At 38.1% G+C, this 11,284-nt stretch overlaps 1 protein-coding gene across 1 annotated transcript in view; it reads left to right on the forward strand.

The window, feature by feature from the left end:
- LOC122181740 (collagen alpha-1(XXVIII) chain-like) overlaps window positions 1-11,252 on the forward strand; it is a 37,095-nt gene extending 25,843 nt beyond the window's left edge. Inside the window, exons 23-36 of the mRNA XM_042874409.1 lie at window positions 1,072-1,140; window positions 2,219-2,287; window positions 2,949-3,017; window positions 4,365-4,433; window positions 5,121-5,189; window positions 6,001-6,081; window positions 6,705-6,740; window positions 7,050-7,086; window positions 7,190-7,747; window positions 8,252-8,493; window positions 8,901-8,991; window positions 9,081-9,152; window positions 10,018-10,206; window positions 10,627-11,252. Coding sequence (XP_042730343.1) covers window positions 1,072-1,140; window positions 2,219-2,287; window positions 2,949-3,017; window positions 4,365-4,433; window positions 5,121-5,189; window positions 6,001-6,081; window positions 6,705-6,740; window positions 7,050-7,086; window positions 7,190-7,747; window positions 8,252-8,493; window positions 8,901-8,991; window positions 9,081-9,152; window positions 10,018-10,206; window positions 10,627-10,634 — 1,659 coding nt within the window. The 3' untranslated portion in view covers window positions 10,635-11,252. The remainder of the gene's footprint in view (window positions 1-1,071; window positions 1,141-2,218; window positions 2,288-2,948; window positions 3,018-4,364; window positions 4,434-5,120; window positions 5,190-6,000; window positions 6,082-6,704; window positions 6,741-7,049; window positions 7,087-7,189; window positions 7,748-8,251; window positions 8,494-8,900; window positions 8,992-9,080; window positions 9,153-10,017; window positions 10,207-10,626) is intronic.
- Window positions 11,253-11,284: the final 32 nt, after the last annotated feature.

The raw sequence follows: 11,284 nt of genomic DNA on the forward strand, positions 1-11,284 counted from the left end.
GACAGTCAATCTTTCAGACTCCATGAATCATAAGCTTTCAGATGGCAGAGAACCAGGAAAAAAAAAACCTTGTTTTTAAATCACAGTGAGTGAATACAGTGAGAACACATGATTTATGTGCTTACAACAGCATATCTGTTAAACACAGCTGTTTTTTTCTGAGCAGTTTTCAGGTAAGAAGCTTCATTTCTAAGTATGGCACAGAGTAATACGTAAGTTCCAAACAGATGTCAGGACATGAGCCAATCCAGAGAAGAGATTCCTTAAGTAGTGAAAGAACATGGAAGAGTAGCTAATCTCGAAGGACTTTTCTCTAGCACTTCTATAGTACTGTCTCAGTGTTAGTTAGTTAAAGCCTGTGGAAAAGTTGAATCTAAGTGAATTTGGCAATATTCTTGAGTGTAGATCCTGCCCCTTATCCTCTGACTGATCTTAAGCCCGAAAAAATCCTGAATTTTGGCTGCTCTCAGTATTTTTCCATTACTAAGTTTTGCTTGCTATCAGTATTTGTGCTTTTGCTTCACTGTCAGATATCTGTGCTGAGCTGTACAGGGTAAAACCTTCTACAGTTTCATTTTTCTTACAAAATTTCTGCATGGGCATTTTCTTGGCATTGCTATGCATGCCCATATTTTGGGCAGCTGCAGAAACAAACACAGTCATCTGCCTGTATCATCCATTCAGGTGCAATTCAGAGCAGCTTTCGGCTGTTTGTCAGGATGGGTTTGTGCGTTCAGAACTAGAATAATAGTAATTAGGATAAGAAAATAATGCAACTGAAGCCATTCCTTCTTAAATGTCAGTCATAATAACAGCGGACAGAGCTCTAAAAAAGATTCAGATTACTGACTTAGAAGTGAAAGGTCTTGTACATCCTCAGTGCTATCAAGTATTCCAGTTTTAATCTGGTATTGTCTAGTACTAATAACCCACAATAATTTACAGTAATATACATGCAGAGATAAAAATCAACTTACAGTATCTCTGATAAAGAAATTTCATGCTCATGGAATATTTCCTGCTAGCAATTGCATTGGCAGCCATCTCATCTGTTTTTCCTGCTTTTGTCAGGGTGACCGAGGCCTTCCAGGACTCCCTGGGCCCTATGGGGCAAAAGGAGATGGTTACCCCGGTACACCTGTAAGTTTACAGATGTTTCTTTTTAATGTGAAATGGGAACAAATAGGTAAAACAAAGTGATTAGCTTCCATGGCTGACATGCCAGGAAAGATTTGCTTGTATTTTAGGCTCTTCAACAGTGGTAATGCATTCTAGCATGGAAGGAGAAAAGAAATCTTCCTCTGTATTAGTGCAAGATCTTACAAGTCCCTGACTCCTCTTATTACACAATGCAACATATTCCAGTAGGAGAATTTTTTATAGTAGTACTGAGGTTTCAGTCAGTTCCTTCAAAATCTTAACGTAGGTTACTGTCTTCTGCCCAGCCACACAGAATTTTAAGCCCAAACAGAGGAACATAACCCAGCTGAACAGCTGTGTCCACATACACAGGTATGAACTCTGGGTGACCTGTTAATCTTCCAGAACTACTGAAAAAGCAACTACTGTCCAGAGTCAGAAGAGCAATCTGTCCTCAGTTCTATTCATAGGGCTGCTGAGGGTGGCACAAGGAATTGGCTGACCTACTTCACAGCGAGAAATCAGTACTGCTAGACAGAAAAAACATCTGCAGAAAAGGATACAAAGAGAAAATGCTCACTGTTTCCCCCTCAAGAGAGCATGCATATGCAGCAGTGGCCCCACATAGCCAGTTCCACCAGTCCTGGTTTGTCATGCTGGCTGGAGTCAGGGGACTTTGGTTATGGTTACATGCTAGCATTCATTTGTGCAAAAGACATCTATATAAATGTATACAAACATTAGGAGTAAAAATTAATGAACATCACAGAGGAAGTTTGAAGCTGAAGCATTTACAGTTCTTCTTGACATTTTGGTGCAATCCAATCCTATACCTGCTTTTGTACCAACTACTCTGGATCAGACTCCTGACACATGCAGGTCTCTTGCTTGAGGTAGAACACCCATACAACCACTACTGACACAACTTCTAGCTTATCTGAGTGGAATTTAACCACAGACCACAAGTGACCCCACAAAGAGTCAACATATTCAAGCTACGAGCCATATTGTTAACAAATGCATGTAGTCAACACAGCTTGAAATAAAATTAATATTCTATCTCTGCACAAATTTTCAGGGCTTGCCAGGCCTTCCTGGGCTTCCTGGTGAGCAAGGCCCTGAGGGAGTTGGATTACCGGGACCTAAGGTACAGATCTTAACTGCAAGAAAATTAAATGCATGCATATACTCCATGTACATATAGTTCCTACCCACAGATCACAGGCAGATTATCTTTTTCATACAGCTTTAATTTACTTGTCAGTAAATAAAAGGTAGATTCCATAGAAGATCTTCAAGCTTCAGTTCAGAACTCATCTTGATGCTGACTGCAGGCTTACATGAATACAAGTAATTGATAGATTGACTGCAGCTATTTAAGCACACCTAATGTCTCTTAAAAGAATGTGCATCTTTTTTTCACTCTCATCAATCTGCTAACTGTCTGAAGGCACTAACAAGAAAAATATGCTAGAGATATGCCAGTGTGAACACAGTCTGACAGGCAGGAAAGCAAAAAGATTTTTGTTGACTTGCAGGAACTGGAGTTTATTTTGTGATATGGGAATTGTAATGCCTCTCTAACTATTGCATAACTGACTGTGCATGTCTTGATATGTTTAGAACACTAGTCACTGATAAACCCTAATATCCTTATTCTGCCTGCACTATTCATGGTTTAGCACTGTTTATATTTACAATGATCTGTTCAACAATTTTCCTTGCCTTGTCCTGTTTGAGTACAGCAAATTCTAGACACAAATCAAACTTTGTATTCGCTGCTTATTTTTTAAAGTATCTGTTTTCAGGGTGCTCCTGGTAGTAGAGGACCAGTCGGTCTCCCAGGTCCCCCAGGAGAAGGTCTGCCAGGACCAAAAGTAAGCCATTTAAACACATCTTATATCTTCTATTTTCTAGAAAAGAAAAATACAGTATAAAAATGTGTGATCATGCATATAGATACGTATGTTTTGTCTTCACGCTACACTAGAAACAAATAATCTGACAGGTAACTGAGAAATACAGTGTCTTCATTTTGTAGAAGATCAGAAACATTCCTGCTAACCAGCCCTAAACCATGGCATTTTTCCTACTGCAGGTGAGGAATTATAGGGTGATAATCTTGCACAAAGATCAGCAACAAAACATTAGGTCCTGCAGACAGTAGCTCCAATTTGGTAGCAAACACTTCTAGCGTTTGTTCTGACCTAGGATTACTGGTCTGGCAAGCACTTATCAGTGCCTATCCTATTTTTAAAGCCACAGGCAAACTGCTGAGCTATTCTAGAATTCCCACCCCCCCCCCCTTTTTTTTCCCACTCAATAAAGTAAATCAATAATATTCCAATGTAAACATAATCAGAATATGCACCATGAAAAATACCTGAAAATGAACAATTTTCCTTACAAAATGGAATTTTTTTGCTTCTACAGCTCAACTTCAGAAGTCTATTAATATAAAAGAACTGTTTCCGAATGTGAACATTAACGTAAAAGAACTAAAACATGATAAAAGTGAGGATTTTGCAACATCATAATGTATCAAACATGTAGTGTGACTTTATTCCCCACCCATGTGGCTAGGTGCATGGCTAAGCAGTGGGGAAGCACTAATCCCACCTGTTTCACTATACAAATGATCTTTACAAATGGAAGGAACTGAGAGTTTCACACAAGGATACTAGAATAGCAATATAGGTATAAAATTAGTATCGTACTGTCTATGTTTTGATTACTTCTTATGGAAAACTTAAACTGTTATATTTTCTCTAGAGTTCTTTTAAAAACCAGCTTGTACGTTAGCAGCAAGGGATTACTTACTGTGCCACATTCTTGTGTGTCTTTACAAGTCTTACTGTGTAAGCTCAGCAGTGATGAAGGATAGCATAGCATTTAGGAAATAATAAGCCTCTCTTAAATCTTAATTCAGTGTCCAATGTCCCACCAACACAATCCATCCTTCAGACAACAACCATCTCTGTCACCAAAGTGATTTAAAGTCACTGGCTGTAAAGTCCTGAGTGACTTGTTTTGAAGAATCAACTGGATTTGAATATTATGATAAAGGATAAAAAGTTGTCAGCCAGAGAAATCTTGTCCTCGTTACTTTCAAAAAGATACTGAATGTGGCAGAGGACTGACAGGAAATCACACAGTCATACAACAATACGCTGTGCATTTGCATTGCAAGAAGTGAATTTAACACATGCTGCGTTTCTTTCCAGGGAGCTGCAGGGCGCCCAGGGCTGCCTGGCCCTTTGGGACCTCCTGGTGAAGGCATTCAAGGAATTAAGGTAAGATGACTCTGAGTGTTCAATCTGACCATCACGGTATTTAGGAATTAAAAAACCTCACATTGTTGTTTCTTATGATATGTGCTCTTTATGTTCTCTTATGATAAGAGAGCCAGAGGTTGGACAATGAGAAATTTAATATGAGCATCTACAAATTGTTCTGTCTGCTGCTGTTAACAACAAAAAGCCCAAGGGTGTATGGACTGAGGGAGGAAGAATTTTCAGAGAAAGATAGACTCCCAGAATGAGCCAAAATGCATTCCCCCTTTCTCAGTCTCTCGTGCCCATATAAACACCTTGAAATAGTTACATGAATTACCACTTACGGTAGAAGAATATTCTTTATCCTGGACTCAGGTGTAATACCCCATTTTCCCCTCACTTTATACTTCTACATGAAACATATTAAAGAGATGCAAGAGATGGAAGAAAGAAAGGAGGGATGAGAAGGAGCAAAGTAGGTTGTTAAGAGGAAACAGGAGAATTAGGTAAAAAGCAGTTTTCAATTATCATCTTAGAGTAAATGTACTACTGAAGTATTTAGGAAATATAAGCAAGCCATTACAGTGCCTCAAGTGTATCAAGGTAGTTGTTAAAATCCAGCTGAAACACTTTGCTTAACCATTCAAAATTAATGTATAATGAATGACTACAAAGGGTTAACATCACTACCTGGATTATCATTAGGGGGAACCAGGAATTCAAGGAATGCCAGGACCACGAGGCCCCCCTGGAGAAGGGCTTTTGGGACAGAAGGTATGATACTGAAATTGGACAGAATGCCTGAGACCCAAGCCAACGTACTGAAAATGCTCAGTCTGCTCAGCTCTCACTGAATTTTTTGAAAAGGGACTCAGGATTGAGTAAAACTTCAGCCTTTCGCATGGTCCTCTTAATGTTTTACAGCAGCATCTCTCTGCATTGCATATTTTAGTGTCACACCAGGCTTATCTTCTAGTCAGAAGAAATACAGATATTGTTTTTAACATTGTTGCCTTTCATTTACCCACAGTTAAGCAAAATTTCAGGAGTACATCAGTACTAAAAGAAAGGTGTGTTGAAATCAGTTTTCTGGATGCGCTCGCATCGGTTCATAACGAAGATGCAAATTCCCACAGCCTAATGGAAATTAAATCAGAAGGCACTACTCGCTTTGTTTGCTATTCTGAACACCTTTCCTAGGCCAAAAGGTTTCTCAGAGCGTTTCCATCACCCAATCCAAATCCACCCGGTCCCTTCTCAGTTTCCCTACTGTTATCTTATTTTCCTCAAACACATTCACTTCCATCATGCAGTATCCTAAGAAACACCCCTGTCTCCATATACTTGTTTGGGACAGTTCATTTTTCAAACTGCTTGAGCTGTTTTTCTCCATAGAAATACTTAATAGTACAAATTATTCACAAAAATTCACAGGTACTAATTCATTTAAATGATCTCTAATGAACATTTCTAACTCTTGTCAGAAGCTGAAGGTGATTTCAACAAAGGCAGCTAGAAACAAATGTAAAAAATATAATAAAAATTGACTTATGCTTTCTGTCTGCTTATCTACACAACTACAAAGGGAGATCGAGGAGCAACAGGGGAAAAAGGGAAAAAAGGAGAAAAGGGCAATGTGGGTGATCCTGGTTTATCTGGAGAACCTGTGAGTATTTCAGTTTTATCACATCTGGTTTTTTACACTGCTTAACACTAAAGCCGGTGTGTGTTTTTGTTGCTATTTAACTACTCATAATCTGAAATGCTTAAGAAATTGAAAATATTAAGGTGTTTAAAAGGAAGACATTTCTGTGTTAAGTACCTCAATTACAAAACACAGATGTGGGTCCTTGTCAGGGCAGTGAAAGCCAACAGTGTAAGAAGATAGGGCTGTGCAGTCCTATTACATGGCTGCCAAGTAGTGGTAGATTAGACTTAACATCAGTGCTAATGAATGACTTAGAGAGGAAAACTTGTAATTCCTGCTGGTTTCCAAAAGCTAGAAAACAAAATGCACTGTTCTGTTCTGGCATTGACTTGCTATCCAGTACATGTAAACTGAAAATCAGTGATTCAGCAGGAGACTTGAGGTCATCCACTACCCGTACAAGCCTTGCGACCTTAAAAAGTTGCAGATACGGTGGGTACAAGCTAGTATCACAGGAAAACTATTTCTTCTAGCAAAAGTTCTTATTAGCTAAGTATTATTTTAATAATGGTACTGATGAAGTCATATTCTGAATTACAGTGTTACTAATTGCATAGATTAATTAATGATCATTGTTACAGGGCAAAACTGGACCAAAGGGAGAGCAAGGCTTAACAGTAAGCAAGTTCCATTATTTAAAACTCATTAGAATGTGATTATAAACAAAATCCAAGGTACTATCATTTGAAATCTTATGTAAGTTGTTCTGGAAAGACTTTTCTGGCAGTAATAATACAGAAAGAAACCTTAAAGGCTTATTCTTATCTATTTCATGCTGACAAGGAACTTAAAATTCCTGATGATTTGACATATTCCTCTTCTACATCTTCTTTTGCAGTTAGTAAACAAAAACTTTGATAGGGTCAAGTTTATACATCATTTGAAAGAGACAAATGGTAAAATATTTTTATTTTTTTCATATCCAGAGAGAAGATATAATTAAATTAATTAAAGAGATATGTGGTAAGTATTTAGGATTTCTTCATAAAATTTCTGTTTTCCTCCTTTCCAAAAGAACATCCAGTAGTCATTGTGATCTGTTTGGGTTCTTTTTTTTTCTTTGCAGGTTGTGGTATTAAATGCAAGGAAATTCCTATGGAGCTTGTATTTGTGATTGACAGCTCTGAGAGTGTGGGACCGGAGAATTTTGAGATTATCAAAGACTTTGTAACTGCATTAGTAGACAGAGTAACTGTAGGCAGAAATGCTACCAGAATTGGCCTTGTACTGTACAGTCTAGAAGTTCAGCTAGAATTTGGTCTCAACAAGCATACAACTCAACAGGATGTTAAACGAGCAATTAGAAAAATGCAGTACATGGGAGAAGGCACTTACACAGGAACTGCTATCCGTAAAGCAACCCAGGAAGGGTTTTTAGGTGCTCGAGCAGGAGTGCGCAAAGTAGCCATTGTGCTCACCGACGGCCAAGCGGACAAGAGAGAAGCGGTGAAACTGGATGTTGTCGTTCGAGAGGCTCATGCAGCAAACATCGAAATGTATGCAATAGGAATCGTAAATACTTCCGATCCAGCGCAGGCTGAGTTTGTGCATGAACTCAATCTGATCGCTTCGGACCCAGACAGAGAGCATATGTATCTTATCGATGACTTTAATACTCTCCCAGGTGCGTTTGCTGTGGTTTTATTCTGTGTTATATCTGATGATTCTCAGAATAGAGGAAAGAATGCATTATGTTTGTGTAAATTACATTTTGATATGATCAGGTTTATCTACAAGGTGCGAAATTTTGAGAACCTAGAGATAAAATTGCCTTCTTTTAAGGAGTCGAGGTATAAGCCATGACACAAAAGAGAGCACATTGTGCCAACCAAAGATGTCAGCTACAGGCTATGAAAGCAGTCGTTTAAACTGGCTTCCTAAGCAGAGGGAGTGCTCACTCACTGCAGAACTGCTGGAGTGGAAATGTGTATCATCTGGAGGACCTACAGGCGGGTAAATCTGTGATGATAAAAAAACAGTTCAGAGAGCCTTGGAATGATCTCAGATATGTGTAAATATTCTAAAGGCGTACTGGATTACGTGTGTATTATTCATGTGTGTAAATAATCCAAATTTGAAAAATCCATTGAATTTCTCAATATGATGAATTTTAACTTCTTTTGAACAGCTCTGGAGTCCAAATTAGTCAACCAATTTTGTGAAGATGAGCATGGTACTTTCATTTACAATCGTAATGGAAATGTTGCAAGCATAAGTGGACCATCTTTCCATTCAGTATCTTCAAGTCCTTCATATCGCATGCTTCAGAACAACAGTATTCATGGGCAAGCGCTGTCAGCACAGACACCTGGGGTATCTACAATAGAAAGTCCTCTGGATCTTGGTGATCTTCCTCAGCCATTGGTTCTGGTATGAAAATTAAGCATGTTTTATGAATGAAGGTTGTTTTTTACCTATTTTCTTCCCTGTTGCCTGAAGCAACATCTAACTTCATTTCTGCAGGCAGGTACTGCAATAGGTCCTTTAATTTGCTATGCTCAGTGCTGGTGTTCTGAATAAAAGTTCACGTATTGCATGCATGCAATTCTTTAATGGCCACAGTTTAGTCTCGATACTGATACTGGGTTTAATACAGCGGGTTTGGGATTGACAACCCTCCTGGTAAACTAATCTGGTGAGGTTAAAATCTTGATTCTTAGCAATGCAGTCAAGGTAGATGGGAAGGAAAAGTGTTAGGAAACCTGTCAATGTTAATAGGCTTGTTCAGTTTGAGACACTTAACGATATTTGAAAAGAAAATAAAATGCTTATTTCAGACTGATGTACCTACTGTGGTAGTTAATGAAGCCTATGAAGATAATCTAGAGGAAAAGGAACAGTCACCGTTGGTAACAGTGGACACTAGAGGTATTTTTGTCACCATTATTTTTTTTCAACTTCTAGTTACTTTTGGCTGATAATAAATCACTGCTTCATTCTGTTGTTTTTACCCACAGCTGTGACATCATCATTGCCACCATCATCTTCAGACAAAGTGCTTTCAACTGCAAGGCTCACACCAAGGCCAGGTAATAAATAACACCCAGGGTGTCAATTTCTTCTCTCTTGCCTTAATACTGACTTTTATAATGCTTTAAATCAGAGTCAATCTGTTGAATCCATCCATTTCTGAAGATTTCATGAGCCCATGCTGTGGGAAAGACAACATTTCAGGATTTTATAAAATCTACCTGATAAATCTACTTCTTGGCCAGACTATTAACCAGTTATTTTCTTTGCAAGTTCCAAATCCCACTGCTCATCTCAGTACAGAACAAGGTCAGCTATAACTTGAGGCAGTGCTGATAAATGGCACCGAAGAGAGAATGCAGTGCCAGGTGAGGTGGGCCAGCGAGCAGAGAATTCTTTGGCCAGAAAGGGTCAGTCTCCCATCAGGAGATGGGAGACCTCATTAAGGAGAGGAGAATACGTAGTGATTTCAGAATTGGACAGACTTCTCTTTCAGAAGAGAAACAGGAAAAAAGTGTTTAGTCATTTGAAGGAAAGTATAGTAATAAGCTGACTGTTGAAACAATTCATTCTTTTCATGTGAAAAATCTGAATGTGTTCTTTTCATAATTTCACACTCGTGGATTCCAGTAGCAACATACTGTGATGGAACAACAACATATAAAGAGCATGCCTCCTGGGAACATGGACATGACTAAGATAGCTGCCTAATACTCTATTATGTTAAGTTTCCAGATACTAGCTGCCAATGATACATGTAGAATATCGATGTCACAATGTTAAACTTTAAGAGAAAGTATTTTCTATCTTACCATATCATTAGAGTTAGTGAAACTAGCATGTCATGATTGATTTTTGCACATAATTGTGTCCACTCCTTTTTTTTATTATTTTTTTTATTTTTATTATTATTTTTTTTTTAAGGAAATGTTCTGGACCTCCGATGCAAGTTAAGGCTGGATCAAGGGCCGTGCCGTGTTTATATCATAAAATGGTATTATGATCAACAAGCCAATGCATGTGCTCAGTTTTGGTATGGTGGCTGTGATGGAAATGCAAATCGTTTTGAGAATGAAGCGGAATGTAGAGAGACTTGTGTATTTTCTTCTGGAGGTAAGAATTCGCATCTATCTCTACATTAATAACTAGCAAGATGAAGATCTTGCTTGTTCAGGTTAGTCATGAAGTATCAAGTATGGTATGTAAAACTGAACCCACTAACTTAAAGAACGTTAACATTGTGAAGTCATACATTCATTAATTTTAAAAACATCTACCTGTGCAAGCATGCTTTAATTTCTTTTGTGCATATTTTATGATTTAGTCCCTATGAAACAAAGCAACACATTTCTAGCAGTATCAGGAATTCATAACTTCCTTCCATAAAGACCAGCATAGCTCTTGTAGCAATCAGAGTTTCTTCTAAATAATACTGTTATACAATCACTGACTTCATTTTAAATTATACATACGGCTTTGGAAAGCAATCTTTGGTCATAAAAAGTCACATAACTTCTTTCCTCTCTGTTACAGAAACCTGACAGTTGTCATAGATTCTGTGATGAAGTCTTCATTTTCTTTAAGGAAGTGTTCCCACAAATCCTACTTTAATATTTCAAGCACAGAATATCAACTTCCGAATTGCATGCAACTGCTATTCAGCGGTTACCAGATAAACACAGCAAATGCAACAGCTTGTTCCCTACATGCTATCCAGGTCACAAGACAGGAAGGTAGCTGAGCTACGCAACTCTCTAAACGACATCCTTCTTAGATGCAGACCTTTAATCTAGCAGCTCTCCTCAGTTTCCAGTAACTATCAAGGTACATGACAAATGAAATTAAACACTTCCACAAATGCATATAAGTGACTACACCAGTAGCTGACATCAACAAGTTAGGCTAATTTATGCCTAAAATGGTTCTTTTCATATGTTTCTACTCTAAAAGCCCTGACTTTTAAATGCGTTTCATTATTTTACTGTTTCTTAAAAATCCTTTAACTTATCTTCGAAACATCAGACTAAGCTGAGTTTATTCTTTGTTGCCTGTCACTGCCCTATGGCTTTTTACTTGATCTGTCTCTTTTTATTTGAATTGTATACTTAAAAGCTTGCTTCTAATAAACTGTTTCTGGTTTTACTGCTAGAATAGAGTGTGGATAAGCAGTACCTTTACAGAACTGAAAACT

Source organism: Lagopus leucura, unplaced genomic scaffold (assembly GCF_019238085.1).
Source record: "Lagopus leucura isolate 7727_CA_CO unplaced genomic scaffold, USGS_WTPT01 Super-Scaffold_100012, whole genome shotgun sequence".
Taxonomy (NCBI): domain Eukaryota; kingdom Metazoa; phylum Chordata; class Aves; order Galliformes; family Phasianidae; genus Lagopus; species Lagopus leucura.